This window comes from Thalia democratica, chromosome 7 (assembly GCF_965202585.1).
Source record: "Thalia democratica chromosome 7, ktThaDemo2.hap1.1, whole genome shotgun sequence".
Classification (NCBI taxonomy): domain Eukaryota; kingdom Metazoa; phylum Chordata; class Thaliacea; order Salpida; family Salpidae; genus Thalia; species Thalia democratica.
In genome coordinates, this window is record NC_139171.1 from 66,238,813 (window position 1) to 66,258,541 (window position 19,729).

A 19,729-nucleotide genomic window follows, 5' to 3' on the forward strand; every position below is an offset into this window, starting at 1 on the left:
TTTTTATAATGATTTTTATTCGATACTTTTTTATTTTTTTTATTATTACTGTTACCCCTAACCCTTACCTTCGGTCATTAACTTTTGTTTTCATTTTGTTTTTTTATTAATCTATCTTTTACTTTTTTTTTTCTGTTTTTGTTTTAATATTATTTAATATTGCCTTTACTCTTGTGCAAAAATGACCCTCCGTGCAAATTTGTCTTCGTGATATTTTGTGCTCTCATGCAAATTTGTCTTCGTGCAATTTATTTCCCTCCTGCAATTTTATTCTCGTGTAATTTTGACCCATTCCCATTTAAATGACATATAAATGTTATTTAACATTTTTAATTAAAAGGTGTAACAAATTTACTAAGATGTTGTACTATCTAGTAATATACAAGTAATCAAAATCCATACAATCAAACAAAAACAAAGAAGATTTCATCTTTTTCAAAATTTTTCATAGCAAACATTGAATATATATTTTTTGAAATTTTTAATGACAGTAGATGAAATGAGGAGATGTAGTAATTAGTTTAAAAGTTTTGTACTGTTAATTTCTGAGGTTTTTAAGGCTATGTAAATGCTGATTTATTCGTAATATTCTAAATAAAATAAGACATATTGAAACTATTCCAAGATTTTTTAACATCTTTACTGCTTGTTTCTAACATCAACGATTTTGTTTGTAAAAAATTCTTAAAACTAAGTTAAACATGATGCTTTAATAAATAATAATACGCCAAAATTATATACTTTGAAGTTATTTGGAAAAGTATTAAATGTTAACACATGCCGTTTTTTACAAGTAAAGTTTTTTAATAGGTAGCTAATTAACAAATTTTATTAAGTCTTTCATGTGTTGTTCATTGAACGACAAAATAAAGTATTAAAAATATTTGGTATAATGAATTAAGGTTATTCTTTAGATTAAAACAATCTTTTTACAATATAAATATGTACATATATTTTGAAATTATTAATAAGTATATAACATTATACCAAAATATGGTGTTTTAAAACAAAAATTTTACTCTTCTGTTTTTCAAAGGAAAAAAAAAGTACTTCTAGTTTACAGTTGTAATTAAAATATAATATTTATTATAATAGAAATTTTGATACTAGTTACTGCAAATTATATTTAAAATAACTAAACTTATTTTTTTTATTGATAACATCTAAAACTGTAAACAACGTAGTTTTATTTTTTATATATAAATATACTTTTTTTAATAAGATAAGTACATTCAACTTTTTTTACAATTAAAATACTGAATTTATAACTTAATGTAGTACATATAGTACATGTTGTTTTATAAATGTTAGAATTTATTGTAAAATATTCAAGAAAATTTTCTGGTGCTGTATTTATTAGAAAACAAAAGAGTTGATTAGATAACAATCCCAACTAACAAGACCAAACTAAAAAATATGCTTTTTGTTTAAGACCTTGTTTTTAATTGTTTATTTCTATACAAAAAACTTAAATTATTATAAAAATGGTACCTACAACAAAATGTGTCACATCATCAATAAACTTAGCAGAGGCGAAAGTTATGGGTAAGTTAAATTTAATAAAAACTTAAGTATAAACATTTAGCATTATTTTAAAACAAGTTTATTTATTTAAAAATTCAACTTTATAGTATTATAAAGAATATCTAATGTTACAAATATGTTTTTAAAAAGGACTTTTATTGGAAAATATTTATTGTAAAAATAGTTTGCAATCGTTAGATGTTGCAAAATATAAAATAATTTTGCAACTGTTTTATTTAATTAATTACAAAATAAATAAGATTCTGTATCTGAAATGGTTTTCCTACAAAAATATAAGTTAAATAATAATTTTAACTTCAAAGTAGTATTATTTTGTATTCAAATATTTTTTTATATATGGTGCACTTTGAAAAAGTAATAAGAAAGTTTTTAAAACAATACAGGTTCTTTAAAAAACTCATCAATGTAAAATGCAAATTTTGACTAAAAGTTTCATAGAATAAGCAATAATTCACCACTAGTAATTTATAGTTGTTAAAAAGCCCAATTGCACGTGTTTTACCAGAACTTTTTCAAAATTATCATTAAAACATGTTTTTGGGTGAAAAGAACATCGCAGTCTGTATATTTTATTTTGTTGGCCGCATGTTTGTTGAATCTGCATTAGGTTGTTGATAAGTTAAAATACAATCATCTTTCAAAAAATATTTAAGTTTTATAGGCCTTTGTTCCTTTATATTGATTAGAAAGTTTATTGATGTTAACAATGTATACATAGTTTATTTATGTGTTTCTAAATAAGCATGAAGTTATGTTATTGTTTTTTCAACTATACTTATACATAATAATTAATAATTTACATACTAAACGCTTTTATAAATTTATTTTATACTTAAGGAATTGTAGTTGCACCACAGTGACTTAAACCAAAGAAAAGTAACGCATTTTTAGTTATCAATGTTAAAACGAAACACAAACTCATTTTTTTATATAGCTTTAAATGATGTCAAAACTCGAATTCTTTCAGAAATACCAACATCTACAAAAAAGTATAGCTGTTACCTTTTTTCATGTCTTTTTTGATAGTTTCTAGTCTACGTTATTTATTTTAAAGAATGATTTTTGTCGAAAACTTAGTTTATATTTTTGTTAAAATAACTAAAACACTTTCATTTTAGTATGTTAAACTTTATTTATATTGTTAGTAACTTAAATCATCTGTTTATGTGCCTAGGTTATAACATAAATACTTTGTATTAAGTAACCATAAAAAAAATTAATTTGACATCATTATTTAACAGTTTAATAACAACAAAAGAACAACCAAAATAAATATGAGTCGATTTTATAACCAAATAATTTTTTTACAATCAATATATATATATTAAGTTTTACATAATGTCACATATCACTACCAGCAAACCTTACCTTCATGTGAAAACATGAAAAACAGTTTTTAGATTGACGACTGCAGGTCTTTCGGTTGCGTCCTACAAACAAGTTTCAATATGAACGAAACTCAGGTCTCAGTCTTACAAAGGTGTTCGGTCTTATGATTGAAATGATCAAACTTTATACTAACTTGAGCTTGTATCACGGCATAAGAAAATCCAGATTTAAGTTCTGTAAACTTTTGCCGATTTTTTTTTTGACAAATGTAACTTGGTATAACCTTTGTTAAGAAAGTTTGTTTTTAATAATAAGACTAAAATTCAAGGTTTACAGAGAAAAATAAATTTAATAAATCAATACAGCTTGTTTTTTTCAGAAATCATTAGCTTAACTATTTAATTTATTATTTAAACTATGTTTTATTTAAACAATTTTGTCAATGAAATTATTTAAAATTTCAAATCAAATTTGAAACTAACTTTCAAAATACCTTAATTTTATACAATTTTATTATGGTTTTAATGTAAAACTTCAAAGATACAAATATATAGGTCTACCAAAATTTAACCTGTATAACTTTTTACCTACTAATTTTTTTATTATTAAATATTGCGTGACAAATTATGTTGAGCAAACTTCAAAAAAAAAAACTGCACAACAACATCTGATGTTTAAAAAAAAACTAACAGGCCAATAAAAACGCCTCGTTTTAGTGACAATTTCTTTGTCGGAACTTTTTCAAGGAAATAAGTCATAATTTTTTGTTATAAAGACAGCTTACACTACTTAATTTGGTAGTTTACATTAAAAAGAAAAAAAGAAAGCTTTAATATAAATAGGAGCTAAATAAATTTATTATCATATAATTCTTGAAGTTTCTTCAGTTACGTGAGTTGTTGTTATTATAATCTTTTAGAAGTAATTGATTTTACTTAATATAAATAAAATAAACAATGCTATTAAAATTCTATAAGTTATATGACGGAATATTAATTGTTATAAACCTATACTATAAAATTTTTTGATAACAAATGTAATCTAACTTTAATTGATTAGTTGTAGATTATTTCGTTAAAATAGGGAAAAATATGGTTAGATTAGTAACTATCAAGAAAGACATCAGAAAAGCTAACATCTATAATTTTTCGTAGATATTGGTTTTTCTGAAAGAATTCAAGTTTTGATATCAATTAAAGCTATAGAAAAAAAGAGTTTGTGTTTCGTTTTAACATTGATAACTGAAAATGCTAAATAAGAACAAAATAAATAATTATTTAATTAGCTGAACGGTATTTCATATATTCTTTAAGTGTTTCACAATTAAAAAAGCTAAGTTAAACATTATTAATTGTATTTGCTATAATTATAAATCTGTTATAATTTTTCAGTTACTTGCACAAACATTGCTTTATTAATTGGTTAGAATAAAAATAAATAAATAAAAAGTAGTTAGCTATAAATGACGAAGGGTAAGCTGAATAGCTGTGTTTATTAAGCTTGCATGCATAATAAATAAAACAAAAGATATAATAGTACTATGTAATTTGAAATGAAATAATAATTTCTAGTTTTTAAAATGGCTTTAGGAAACACGCATTTTTTACCTTGGACTTTAGCTTTAGTACAAATTGCTCCTTTTAAATCTTGGTTTAGAAATGCCTTTTTCTTTTTTATTCGAAACTTAGGGATACCAAACATTAATCAACACAGATGCTAACTAGCTGTAAGGCAGCAGAAGTAAAAATCCATATGAAATAAAAGCTAAAAATTATGCCTTGTTGTGTGTAGTTGTTTTTGAGTGCGCACAATAAGTAGATAATTTTTATGCAAGTACTCATATGTTATGATCCATGGAATGAAGTTAAACAGTCTTGTAATCAATATACATAATATTTGTATGTGATTATTACTGTGTGATTTAACAATAAAAATAGTATAAGACAAAGCAACAAAAAATACCGGTCTATATACTAAGTATTAGCCAGATAATATATTTAATATGAGATTGCCACTTGAGTTTAGTAATTGTTTACTTTTGTATTAAGTATTTGATTGCTTGATTTCCAACAATACTATTTACAAAGTAACAATTACGCTTAAAATATGGCCATAAGTTGTACCACTCATATCAAAGTGGCTTTAAATATAACATAGTTGTGTATAAGTTTATGAAGAAAGTCCATAAATTTAAACCAATTTGTTTATTTAAATTCAAAAAAGTTGTGGTAAAAAGAAAACAGTATATGTATTTTTTTTGTTGAAAATAATAATAGTTTATTGGTTCTTTTTATAAGTTAGTAATTAGAAGAAAGGTAATCACCTAGAACAATGTTGCACCAATATCAAGCTGAAATTGTATCGTATTTCATGCAATTTTTAACCATAATTTTGAGCTAAAATTTTTTATTTTATAAATACTTAGATTATGTTAAACTTATTTATCACAAACTAATAAAATTAAATATTTTAGTTTATAATAAACTAATTTAATTCTTACTATGTTTTTATATAACTTTTTAAAAATAAAATATCTTTTTAGATTAAACATATTTGAATTAAAACGTTTATTTTTAGCCTAAAATTAAGGTTAAAAAAGATATAAAGTATAATATAGTTTCAGCTTGATATTGGTGCACCATCATTCTAGGTAATTACCAAAAATAAAAACAAGCATTTTGCATGTTCAAAATATGTTACCAATGGCTAGTTAGTTTTTAATATATGCTTCTAAATTATTCTTGAGCTTGAAACTAGACCTTGTAGTTATAGACTTCTTATCAGAGTGTAGTTAGAGTGTAGTTTCAAACAATCAAAGAGTTGTAACATCATAAATACTAAACAGATCTTATAGTTTAGATACTGTAAAATTAGTATGTATACAATTTTTCATAACTATATGTGCAGTAACTTCGAAAACAATAAGGTGTTGTATTTGAAAAAAATTGTTATGACATAATAATTTGCATTATCTACATTAAATTAATAGTGTAAAATAAAAGTAATTAGTGGTACATACATGAATTTTAATAGTTGCTTTTTTTGTTAGACTCTACTACCATCATCCTCTGTATAACTTAAAAAGTAATACCTAATCACATTATTGAGTTAGCCATTTTTATACTATAGTTGTTCAGATTTGTTGTATACAGTTAAATGATATTGTAAATTTATAGTTACATAAATCTTTGTATATTTTGAATTTTAAAACAAATTCTATTAACTTTCAATAAATTGGCTGAAAAAAAAACTTACATTTACTAAAAATTCAGATATATTTTTCATTAGACTGAAAACAAGTTATCATTGACATATGAAATATATATATATAAAATATCTTTAACCAAATTAACTTAGTTAATATAGTTAGTAAATGTCTGTATGTTTAGCTTATATTTTTAATTAAGCTTCTTAAAGTTATATTTAAATTGCAGATTAGCTTTTTATATTAAATAAGTCTCCACCAAGATATAAGAAGAGTAAGTTTTAAACAATTATGCTGCATATATAGATTTTATATTACAAGTTTTAGTACTTAATGGTGTTTTTTATCATAATTAAAAACAAACTCAGATGTCAGAAGGTAGAATCAAAATGCCAAGCAACAAGCAATCCATGAAGAAAGCAGGCAGTGAGACCAAGCAAGGTGTCAGCAATGAAGGTGTGCAAACAGGTGCTAGTGTTTGTAGTGAATTTACCATGCAAATTGGTGGCTCAAGAGTGGATACTGAAGCTACCAATGAAGTTGGTGAGAGTAAGGGGAAATTAAGCCCAAATATGGGGACCAGTGATGCTACTCATGAAGTTGGTGTGACCAGTGATGCTACCAAGCAAATTGGTGAGAGCAAGGGGAAATTTAGCCCAAGTATGGGGACCAGTGATGCTACCCATGAAGTTGTTGTGACCCGTGATGCTACCCAGCAAGTTGGTGAGAGCAAAGGGAAGGTTGATGGTGTCAAAACCTCACAGTGGGCTGCAAATATAAAAGGGCGTGGTAGTGAAGTCATCAAGCAAAGTGACCAGCAGAAAAGTGTAGAAGGTGTGAGCAATTCCGGTGCTAATTTAAGCAATGTGGAAGCTACAGTGAAGAATGTGGGCAATACTGTGAATAAAGCAAAAGGTAGTGAGTTTAAAAGTGATGACTTGGCAGCAAGGTGTGCCAATGGAGATGCAAACCACCAATCAGGTAGCTCCAAAGAAGCAGTTACCCAATCAGGTGCAAGTGCTGCAGTGAACCTAGCTGGGTCAAGCACTACTAGTAATAAAGAGAAACCATCTGTTGAGTTGTCTGGTGCCAATTTTTCTTCTTGGACAAATACCAATAGGGTCTATGATGCCTGCAAACCATCACAAGCCGATAAGAAAATAATTGCCCAAAGCAATGAACAAGCTCTGAAAGAGTTAGAATGGGGCGTAAAAGAGGAAAACAGAGTAAAGATGCTGACAAAGAAGACCACGGATGTCAAGTACCCGCCCAAAAGCTCTTCAAAAACTGACTACAGTGGACGGTTGAGCTGTATGTCGCCACCTACTGTCAATCAATATTACCGTGATACCTTGTCCCAGTCGGTGATAAAGCCAAAAACCAATGTACAGAATTGGTCCAACAAGATCTCTAGTGGCCCAACAAACCAGGGTGTGAAGTACAACAGTAAGCCCATATGTGGGAGAAATTATAGCGCTAGTGACAAAGAATCACTAGTGAATAATGTTGGGGATTATAGCTTAAGATCAGCGACCATATCTGTTAGATCACCCACAAAGAAGTTAGTTAAAATTGGTTGTTTAGTAGAATTAATTAAACATACATATACTAATAAAATTATTTTGTATATGTTTGGCATATAGAGGGTGTATGCAAGTAGATAAGTAAAATTTAGTTTAGTTTGAAGCTTAAGTGTTTTACTTATATAGTTAAAATTGATAGATATTCACATATTGTTTGTGGTGATTAAAATATTAGTTTTATAAAACATAATAATATTCATTTCATTCATTAATAATATCTAGTAAAAAATGTTTTTTTAAACTACATGAACAAAAAGTAAATATTCAACTTAAGTTCATAATTAAGTAGGCAAATTTTCTGTAATACCACAGTATATATTATTGTAGTGGCACAGAAACAGTTGATAATATTTACTTTCTAATAATAACTATTTTTCTGTAATGTTTGCTGAGCAAACATGTTTTTTATGCAGATGCATTAGTAACTTTAGTTGCAAGTTTTCAATTGTTAACTTTATTTAATTTTCAGCAGAATGAATGTGAATCGCAACTCCAACAATGTAAGTTTTTTATTTTTTTATAAATTTTTGATATGTATAAAATTTTCAAAGTACTCAATCATATCTTTTTAATACTCGTGTTGACTGTACCTAGTATAGAAATGAACTGTTACTTATTGTATTAAAAATAAATATATTAATCAGAATGGAGTCACTTCAGCCCAAAGCTTGGTGTTTTATAGCTCTCAACCAGAATTTTCCAAGTGCAGTAGCTGTACAGACTTGGAAAAAAAATTAGACATGTACGTGGAGCAAAACAAACTGCTCCATGGTCAAGTTACATGGACTAATGGAAGGTACAATGACAATATCAACAAGAAAGATAGCATTATTGATGGCCTGATAAAGCAGCTCAGGGCGCGTGATGACCGGATATTGGTTCTAGAAACAAGAGAAAATCTGAGGAAGGAGATTTGTAGAACTCCGAAAGATTTATTGGAAAGTGAAGTGGTTGCGTTGAAAATGCAGGTGATTAAAATTCTTATAAACTACAGAAAATATAATATGCTCTTTTTAAGTAAATAGGGTAGATTTTAATTAAATGAAAACATATGTTTGAAAGCTTTGTAAAAAAAGTAAAGAAGTGCAAAACTAAAAATGAACAGCTTATGAATTGCTGTATAAGGTTTAACTAAAAAATATTAGGATGAATAAATAAGATGATATATACTTTTATTTTAACATAGTAGTTCTTATTTATAATATTTGGAATTTTATTTTTTAGCTTCAAAAGGTAACCACTGAAAAAGAAAAAAACGACCAAGACCTGGTACAAAAAAAAGATGAGATACTATGTATGAAAAAAGAGCTAGAAATGGCCAAAACTAAAGTTTGTGAATAAATTTATATTTTAAAAATTTAAAAATTAATTGTGGCATTTTGACTTGACATATTTAAATTATAACATATGCTATTACCTCCCTTGAGAACTGATAAATTTAATTAGTTTTATAAAACTAAATTTAAGATAAACTAAAAGATTTACAGATACAGTATATATAATATATCAATCTTGATGTTTAGGAACTAACATTTTAAACTTTATTACTTTTGTAGTTTAAATTATTAAAAATTTTTAAGCATTTATTATTTATACAATAACTTATCCAAGCTATGAGTTTAAATAAAAACTACAAATTCTACTTAAACTTGTGTATAATTTGTTTAATGGTTTTAGTTAATAATTTTGATAATATCTTGCAGGTGAGTGATCTGGAGAGTACTCAGGTGTGTCTGAAGAGGGAGATCAGCAGCATGAGAGGAGAGGTGGCCACAACAAGAACAGCTATCCACAAGATCAACGAGAGGAACACTGAACTGGGAAGGCAGGTCGTGAGGCACGATGAGAAGCAGTACACCAAGGACTTGCAACACTTAAGGGAAATCGAAAACCTCAAGTTTGACCACAGGAAAAAGATGGACGATTTGAGGAAGACAATGGAAAAGGACTGTGAAGGAGTTAACAGGAGGAGGAAAGATGTTGAGAGGAACTACAACGGGGTCGTGCAGGGATTGAAGGAGCAAGTTGAGAGTTACAGGAGAGAAAACGATGACCTGCGGTACAAGGTAGCACATCAGGAGGACTACATCCAGTTCTAGTGAGTTGCTTCATAAAAGTTTTAGATTGTGTGTAGTTTTATTAAAACACTTGAACTAGCTTATCATTAAAAAAGTTAAATAGTAGCTTAAAAAGACTGTAAACTAAAAATAAACTTTAAATACTTGATTTAATTTTCAGTGAAAAGAATTGGAATAAGGGACACTCAGCAAGTATGGTACAACCCAAACAAGTGGTTTGTTATTCTTTTTTATAAATTTGCATTTTATTAAAATTAAATTGTATTATATTTTTCTAAATAGTTTAAAGTGTAGTTAAAGAAAAATTAACGGTTATCAATTTAAAAGATAAAGTTACTTATATAAGTAAGTTAACTTATTAATGTAAGAAAAAAAAACATGTACTTTCCAACTAGTATTTTTTGTAGAATTTAAGAAATTATTGTTTTCTTTTTTAATAGTGCAAAATTAAATCAAAAAATTTTCTTATTACAACTGATGAATATATATATTACTTTGCAAATATGACTAAAATGAAACTAGTATTTTACCACAAAGCTATATTTATGATTTTTTTTTCATTTAAATTTGTACTTTAGGAAACAATGAGTTGTTAAGTTCTACCAAAAACACTAGACAAAAAGTACATGCAAAAATACAATCAATATTTTCAAGTGTTGAATAAAAACCTACTCAAGTTTCAATATACATGCGACTTCTAATTTCACATAATTTGCTTACAACTAAATTTGCTTCCTTTTATTTCCTTAAGTGTTATAAGAAGTTAAAAATTTTAATTCTTACTTTAATTTAAAATAGTTTATATTTAGTTTATTCTATTAGGTTACAGAATGTTAACTTAAAACTAAAGTAATTATTATTTTAAAAACTACTAAAGATTAATTTTCTTTAAATTTTGAAAAAAATCTAAACAAACTTTGGCTTAAATTATGAATAACAGTTTAATTCACATAGATGTAAATATAAATAAATTGTAATATTTGTTTTAGATTTCCTAAAAATCAGAAAACAATTGTTCACACCATTGTAAAGCTTTTATAGTAACTAAATTTTGTTCATGTTACAAATTTAAATCAGACATAAGCTAAGACTTAAATCCAAAATGCACATAATTAAATTGTGAATAAGTGTAAAACCTGTATTAAGGTATAATAATATATTGCTAACTAATTTACTAGTTTTCAAACAGAATAATATTGAGTTTGTTATCAATAATGTTGTATAAATTTTAAAAGGGAAAATGAGTAAAAACATTTGTTTAAACAAAAAATACAATTATTGAAAAAATAAAACATTGAATACAATTTGTAAAGACAAATTCTAACAAAAGTCAAGTGGCTTTCAACAAGCTATTTGATGCTTTGTTATTTAAAACCAACTTAATTTAATTTTGAATTACTTAGAAAACCAAATCTATCTCTTAATTTTACTAGTATTTAAACATCAAAACACTTTTTAAGGAATCATATTTACTTTTAAACAATATTAACAGCTACAGCTATATTATTAATTTTAACAATAGAACACTTTACATGGCAGCTTGTTCATTAAAAAGTGAAGTAATAAGCAGAACAAAATTATATAAGCTGTATTGTATAAAAACAAACTGCTTTTGATATTTAATTTCAAAGTTTTTCGTTTTTTAAAACCTAAGTCAGTTAAAAAAAGTTTTGAGAACAATATTTTAGAAGTCTTAAAAATATATGTCTAAATAAGATAAGCATGTCATATTCATTTAGTACATTGTATAAATATTTTAATCAGTACATTTTGAATGATATCATTTTAAAACTTCATAAACTAAAACACTATTTGGTATAATTTAAAAACTTTTGTCTCAAAATTGTTAAGCAATCTTTAAACTATTACATTAGACCGAAAAGCGTTCTTTCAAAGTTGTATATAAAAGAAAAAATACATAAAATTTCAACAGTATTCCATCAAAAATGTAATTAGCTTACATAGTTAATGAAGCGTAACGAAAACAAAGAAGTTTTGACTCAACATTGTCACTAATTGAATATTTAGTTAACAAGAATTTTTTTCAAAGCTTACTTTTTAAGGTTTTCTCTCTTTAAATGTTTAAACAACATTCCAAAATGCTCTTGTTAACCAATGAAAATTGAAAGCAAATATTTCAAACTTTATTATTGGCGGAAGTTTGATTTTCCTAACTTGTGAGAATAATTGTTTGACATTCACGCGCGTATAATATATTGTACCTAATTTGAAGTTCGTATTTTATTTATCCTAAAGTTTCTGTTTAAACAACCTTGTGTTTAAAAAAGTTCTATTCTCAAAAGACTTAATCAGGACAATTCAAAAGTATTACGTAAATATTTAATCTAATAAAGTATAAATTTAGTTATGGAAACATAAATCAATTGTTACTTTAAATTTTGACAAATTAGATAATATAATCTGACCTTTGGGTATTAAAGTATTATTGAGTCCACAGAGTATTGATATTTATTGGTTGGTCGCTAACTAAAAATTCCTACAGCTTTGCAAATTGAATACTCTTTTGCTTAGTTTTATTTGTAAATGTTAATATTTAGATGGTTGTTACGGTTTATGTTGTACCTAAAATAGTTTCAACAATTAAAGTTAAAAAAATCTAAATAAACTTAAACTATAATTTTGTTTGCTAAATTTACTATCAGTTTTTTTTGTATATATATAGATTTTAAAACTGACTTGAAATTATCAGAATTAATATTTGTTTTCAAGACATGGGAAAATTCAACGTAGTTAGTTGTGTTTGCGTTTTACCGGATGCGATGAATAAGTTAATCATTGATTTTGTTAAATAAACATCCTACATCTTGGTAGAAGTTTTAATTTATGTAACTAATCACTTAATTTTGAATTTTTTCTAAAAACTTTTTTCAGACATTGTTCACATTTTGTTTTAAATTCAATCAAAGTTGTTAGAAAAGGGTATAAATTATAACTTACAAATAGAAAAATACTGCTTTTTAAGATATAAACATACAGAAATAAAAATATAACAGAATTATGATAAGTTGCAAAAATATACATACAAATTAGATAACTTTGTATACTTGTAATATACCAAAGTAAAAAAAAAGTATAAATATATATATTTGTAAAACACAATGCACTTTGCCCAGTAAGTAATCCTATGTTTACTTGTTAGTTCTGAAAATTACAGACACTTTATAAATAAATGCATAATTGTTCAAACAAAACAATTATGGACAAAAACTTTTAGTGTTTACATTGAAATTTGAGCACAATAGAAGCCTTGTTTACTTTTACTATGTGCTTACTAAACTTTTCTATTCTTCAAATTATTTTTTAAGTTACAGTTCGGAAAATTTTATTTATTGTTGTTTATATGTATGTTTTTACTTATTTTTATTATTTTTTTCGTTTATCTTTGAATTTTGTTTTATTTAATATAACTTTCAGAAGCTGTCGAGAAAGAATTCCAATTCCTTCCCAGAAGACAAATTTTCTTCATACAACCGCCAATGCAACAGAGGTACATGAACTATTTTATTAGTTTCATAGTAAATATAGAAAATTATATATATATATATATAGATTTCAACTTGAACGGAAGACCCAAAACATCAATGGTTGAGAAGAATGATCCTCTTCAGAGATCTGACGAGAGACGTTATATGCCTTCTTCTGATTACAGATCCGGACAATCAGCTCTTATGTCTCCTAAAGGGCCATCAAATGTACGTTAGAAAATATTTATTTGATTTTTTTCACTCACTGGGTTTGTTAGAAAATATTTGAAGTGAAGTTGATAGAAAACTTGAAATAGTTTTTTGTAGTTTTCTAACTTTTGCTTAATTTTATAAACTCTTAGTATAGTCTGATACTAATTTTACTGTATTATTAAAGAAATTAAGTTTAGGAAAACAAACTAAATGTATACTCGTTTTTAGAGCAAACTATTAAAATTAAAGCAAAAAACTTAAAACAAATAGAAAAGTTTTACTGATAAAAGTAGTTTTTTTACAAAAGTGATAATATATCACAAATTGTGTAAGCTGGGACATGTTTGTTTAGTTACATAACAAAATATATTTGCTTTTATACTTTGCAGTGTTTGCACAGGAAGCATATTTTTTGAAATATTAAATTTAAGTAGAATAAGTTCAGTTTATTGTTTTAAATTTAATTTAGGTTATAAAAAAGTTTAAGATTAAATAAAACTAACCATAAAATTTTAGAAAATATTGTACAATTTTCATTTTAGTCAAGAACTAACTAATCTTAGTGTAATTTTGAAAGATGTCAGTATAACAAAATTTATAACAGAACCACGTAGCTAGGAATGATCGTGATGGTCAAATCACACCTCAATTTGTCAATTCACTCAACCGTTACAATGATCCAGCCAACCAATATGCTTCACTCAGGACTTCTGACAATGCAGCAGGCATGAGACATGCTACATACGAGGACTCGGCAACGATAAAGATCAACAAGAAAATTGTTGAGCCTTCTATGATCGTCTCTACTCACTACAGCACTGGTTGGTAATACTTCTAACAAAAATTTATAAAGTTTTCAATATCAGATAAAGTAATTTGATAATGAATTAAATTTCACAGAAGATCAGCTTTCGCCGGTGGTGGCGCAATTGAGCAGTACACCGTTGAACAGCCAGCAGCCTGGGATGATCTCTCCGGGTGGTGTGATGAAGGCGTATGACGTCATTGCTGATCCTTCTGACGTCATAATGCCTTCAGGAAGTCGAGATGAAGTCTCGGAGACTGAAGCGGTCAACTCAATCTATAGAGTAGCTCTTGAAGAAGAGGCTTCAGCTAGATGTTCGTTTCACATATTTTATATAATAAACAAGTTTTCAAGTTGAAACAGTTAAATGAAGAGTTTTCCTTTAATCTTAATCATTTGGTGATTCACATAAATAATTACCCAACAAATTGGAAAATTTTATCACATTGAAAGATGTAAAAATCGTATTATGATTTATATCACAGATGAAGCTAACATGCCAGGAAGTTTCGTGAAGATGCCTGCCAGTCAGTCAGTTGATCAGATCAACAACGGAGAGGAGAGGATCTCTTCTCCTGAACCTCCAGTATGCGATGATGTTGAAGAATCTGGACCTTCTACCTCTCAGGAAGCAATTTCCACGCAATCCAACACGAAACCCGTGACTTCCAGAACTAAGAACAGAGTGGTAAGTTAATATTGTGATTTGTGCGAGTGAGTTTTTCACCTAATTCACACCAAGCAAAATTGCGGCAAGAAAATTTGAACACAACTTCATTTTACATTTTCAATTCAGTAAGCTTTGCATACGTGTCAATAGGCGCCAAAAAAACCTCAAACACTAAATTCGTGGCACAGAAGGTATTTCCCGCCATTTTTTAAACCCTAAGGCAAAGATGACACATCAGAATATTCTGTAATTTTCCGTGATGATATTTCAGAAGCTTCTAGAAAATCTCTCGCTTTTATACTTTACGTAGAGCAACACTCTTATTCACACTTAGCTGATTTTAGTGAAAATACAAAACGTTAATTATTTGAAGTGTTGTTTGTTATAAATAATTTAGTTAATATATACAAAATATGTATGCTTGAATTATGCATTAAAAAAAAACCAAAAATAAGTTGAAAAAATACTTGAAAATGTTTATTGAAATGTACTTAGATAAAAAGTAGCTATATAAAAGGGTAATAAACTTAACAATGTAAAAAGCACTCATAATATTTGATACTAATTGATATTAGTTTATCAAAGCTTTTTAATTATTTAAGTAATGTAAAATAAAAACTACTGTAACGCTTTTAAAAGAACGTTTTAAACTTTTTTGTACCTTCATGAAAGCTCTATATACCTCAGAAATAACTAAACAACTTAGCTTTAAAAATGTTAAAAACTGTGAAAGTTTACAACTAATTGAAATAATCTACTTACTTGAAGCAAGCTGCTTACTTTTTAATTAGTAAAACGGTATGGTTTGAGTTTTAACTATTCTTATACATATGAAACTGAAAGCTAACAAATTCCGAGTGAGGTATAAGTATGGCAAACAAGTTTAGTACCTTATAGCTTAGTAGTGTAAACCTTTAATAAAAATATGAAGAATCTTATTTAATATTTCCCTTAAACTGTATCTTAACCATTAAATTACAATAACTATTAGTTTACAACTAGAAGAAAATATAATATGTCAAGTTTTAATTCTATAAGCAAATTTTGTAAAATTATCTAAGAAAAGAGGACAACAATCCATTAAGATATGCTTTATTTAAAATATTACTAACACTTAGCTTACTTTGTTAGACTAATAAGCAGTTTATAAATAAACCTGAATAAATTTTATTCAATAGTTTACACAAATTAATTTAAATTAATAATTTTTTTATTAACAATAACAAATGTTGAAAAAATACATACGACTAATTGCATTATTCTTAGATATACACACTAACACACGTTTTGTTTCAACAGATTAGAAGAATAAGAAAATTTTTCAAAAAACGTTAAATGCATGTAACGATATATTTCATTTGATCATGTAGAATTAAAATAGATTAGTATTTAATTATCACATTCAAAATTAAATGTTTTAATTTTTTAAGTAACATTTAAATTCAAAAATCACTTTTTTTACTCTTTTTGTTGAAACAGTTTTTAATTAAAATGTTTATTAATTTAACTTGTTTTGTTTAATTATCTTTGATTATCAATTTATAATTTAAAATACAAACTTTTTCATCACAATTGCTATTGCATGCTTTGAGAATTATGTTTTGTTCAATTTGAATCATTTTTGTTTTAATAAATGATCAAAAGCTAATTAGTTTGGTTGTTCTTACTGTGTGGTAGAATTAGAAATCAAAATAAACTAATAAATAGTTATGCATTCAGTAAGTAGATAAATTTAAGCTAATCAGTTTTTAGCTGGAAATATTATTTAATTAATATCAAAGGGTTTTCTAGCATAAATATTAATATTCTTATTAAAAACTACAAAAATTACTTTATTTTTGTTTAAAAAATACTAAGTTAACATAAACATTCAGATGTAAAGTTAGATTAAATATCTTTTATAACAATTTTTTAAATTTCTAGAAAATGTGACTTAATCGAAAAAAAACAAATAATTTAAATTTGTTGATGTTAAAAACATAATTTCTTGTAATAGAAATAAAAAGTAAAGTCTAGTTACAAATAAGTCTAATTAAAAGTTAAGCTTTATTTAAATATTATTGTTTAAGTGAAAACGTTAAAGATTCTTAAAAAATTAATTATAAGTGAAGAAATTATTTAAAGTTTGAAAAGTTCAAATCAGTTAGCGCATTCGAAACTGCAATCGAGCAAATTTGAAGGCATTATGCTGCCATCGCGTGGTAAAAATTGTCATATTTAGTGCGATTTGTTTCCATTGTTAAAAACTTACTTGCATTTTCCATAAAACTAATTTAAAAAAAACAATTTAAAACTTTATAAGCTTTTAAATTAAAAAACAAATCTTATAAACTTACACACTAACTCTTTTCTTGATTTATTTGATAATCTAAACTATTAAAGAAAAGTTCGAAAGTACTTAAATTTTTATAAATAAATTTATTAACCAATTTTTTTCCGGCGCACCAAACAAATTAAGATGCTGAAATATTTTAGACGCGCCGAATTGTGTCTACAAATTTGAACAGACCAGTCGGTTAGGATTTAGAAGTTTTTCATGTTGAAAATTTAACTGGTGGCTACTTGCTGCCGATAATTATCTCACAGAATCTTCGATGTTTATTACAAAACAGCCTCGGGTTAATTTTCGCGGTGAAATATGCGCAAGTAGATTCAAAAGTTTGATTAATTTACTGACAGCTTCTTAGGTGTTCGAACTTTTATTTAATATAATTGTGTTGTTCGCTTGTAAAAGTTCACTTTTGTAAACCTTTTTGTTTCTTGATTGACTTTGTTTGATTATCATGCAAAATTATTTTGCAATAAAAGAACTTGGTAAAATACGCGTCTTTTGTTTAAAAGTTATTATAAGTGCATGTTTAAATGAATCACGTGGTTTTTCAATTAACAAACAAATTGCATTAATTTAAATTAAAAACTAACTCATTGTTTTCCGTGATTGGTAAATTTTTGTTTAGTTAAATTTTATAATCACACATATATAATTTTGCTTCATAAATTAACTAAAAGTATTTGTATAATTGTTTGTTTTATTTAGACGTATTTGATACCCATACAAAAAATTTCCTTAATAATTATTCTTAGCTTAAGTAAGTATCTCATTAAACAAAAAAAATTATTAAAATATAACACTATTTTACTAAAAATTGAGAAAGCTCAATAATAAAACAGTTCACATTTTTTCACAAAGCTAGACAAGTAAATTTTATTTTCGAATTATAGCGCTTCTATTCTTTAAGTAAAAAATTATTAAAATAAACAAAGTTTTCAAACGAACGGAAACGGCTGGGTGGGAAAATTAACAAAAAAAGTATCAAGTTTCGGCTTTATGACGTAACACCAGCCTGTTTGTTGTGGGGAGGATGTGGGGATTGTTTGTTGTTGGGGGGGGGGGGGGGGACACGGGGGGTGTTTGTTGTGAAATCAACTGGTGGGGTCTTAAACGCCTCACTTCCACTGAGTAGCTTCTTTGCACGCTCAATTTGTTGTGACGTCATAGTGTTTAGTCTTGGTGATAATTTTTACGCCCGATGATCACATGACTGCTGTAAACTTTTTACACGGGTCACGTGAAATCCGGCCACCCCTTCAGTTTTGTTCTCATCACTAGTTTGCACTCGAATCATAAAAAATATTTATTTTCTTAAAATTTTTTGTTACAACTTTTAAGCTAAATTTATATTGCGCTGTGGCTAGCGGTTTTTAATGAATTATTTCAACTTACTAACTTTATAGAAAACAAATAAAATTAAAAGTATTAACATAGACTGTTAAGTTTTTTTAATAAAGTTAAGCTATTCGTATAAATATGTAGTACAAAAATAGTTTTTAGCTCGTAATTAATGATTTATAACTAAGTTTTAACTCATCGGATTGTTTACAAATTTTATCAGTTATCAAATTTTTTATTAAGTTTTTCAAAAAAAAGTAGTTTTAATTTGTAATAAAAGTGTTTTTGGCACTGATAGTTTTAAATTCATTATCTATAAACTGGAAAAAGTAATCAAACAAGCATTTTCAAGAAATGTTTGATCTCAAAAACAATTTAAAAGTAGCCGATTCAGACTGACGATTTGAAATGATTTTATCTAACGTATGTGCAAATTCTTTAAAGCTAGTATCAAGTTACGTTGAAATATTGAAACTTTTTATCTTAATAAGGAAGTAGAGTTGTATGTGTATTGCTTATGGCCCGGGGGGAAACTAAAATAAACGTTTAATGTTTAACTCAAAGTCCAGCGAGTCGCGAGGTAGCGCGGTATGGTAGAAAAATGTAGATTTTATCAATTGTAATTTCTTTTCATCTTGTGAGTCCAAAACTAAATTGCTTCTTCTGAAATTAAATTACAGGATATTGCAACATAATAGAAAATTAAACTGTCTGATATTTCGAAACTTTCAAAGTTTTGTTTTTAGCTTACTTTTTGTATTTCCGGTATAATTATAATTAAACTAAATATATTTCTTTTACCGACGAAATTTGACTTTAATATTTTTGTTCATGATAATACTTAGCTAATAATCGTAGATACGAAACATTTATTTTATAACTTTAAAACAATATTTATTTTATATGAACTCTATAGGCAAAAACTCATATATTAAAAACCTGTTTTAAGTTTTAATTATCATAACTAGTTTTATAACTAAAAACTAATTAAATTTGTTTTAATTAAATTATATTATTAAACTACTTGAATCAAACGATCTATACATACTTATGTTTAAAATAAAAGTGTTACCTTTTGACTGGAACTGTGCTAAATCTTAAAACTTTAAATGAAAATGCGAAACTTATTTTTGTCCAAGAATCTTA

The 19,729-nt window shown here is 26.4% G+C and overlaps 1 protein-coding gene across 6 annotated transcripts in view; it reads left to right on the top strand.

Annotated features, from left to right (window-relative positions):
* LOC145841728 (uncharacterized) overlaps positions 1 to 19,729 on the top strand; it is a 45,231-nt gene that overhangs the window by 17,051 nt on the left and 8,451 nt on the right. For 3 of the 6 annotated variants that reach the window (XM_082949079.1, XM_082949078.1, XM_082949082.1), the window contains 11 exons: positions 6,448 to 7,640; positions 8,132 to 8,162; positions 8,307 to 8,630; positions 8,887 to 8,991; positions 9,366 to 9,760; positions 9,901 to 9,955; positions 13,176 to 13,248; positions 13,311 to 13,453; positions 14,043 to 14,259; positions 14,339 to 14,557; positions 14,729 to 14,931. In XM_082949079.1, the coding sequence (XP_082805205.1) occupies positions 6,448 to 7,640; positions 8,132 to 8,162; positions 8,307 to 8,630; positions 8,887 to 8,991; positions 9,366 to 9,760; positions 9,901 to 9,955; positions 13,176 to 13,248; positions 13,311 to 13,453; positions 14,043 to 14,259; positions 14,339 to 14,557; positions 14,729 to 14,931 (2,958 nt within the window). Of the gene's footprint in view, positions 1 to 6,306; positions 6,354 to 6,447; positions 7,641 to 8,131; positions 8,163 to 8,306; positions 8,631 to 8,886; positions 8,992 to 9,365; positions 9,761 to 9,900; positions 9,956 to 13,175; positions 13,249 to 13,310; positions 13,454 to 14,042; positions 14,260 to 14,338; positions 14,558 to 14,728; positions 14,932 to 19,729 lie in introns of those variants that run through there. The other 3 variants (XM_082949083.1, XM_082949081.1, XM_082949080.1) reach the window with 3 other exon arrangements.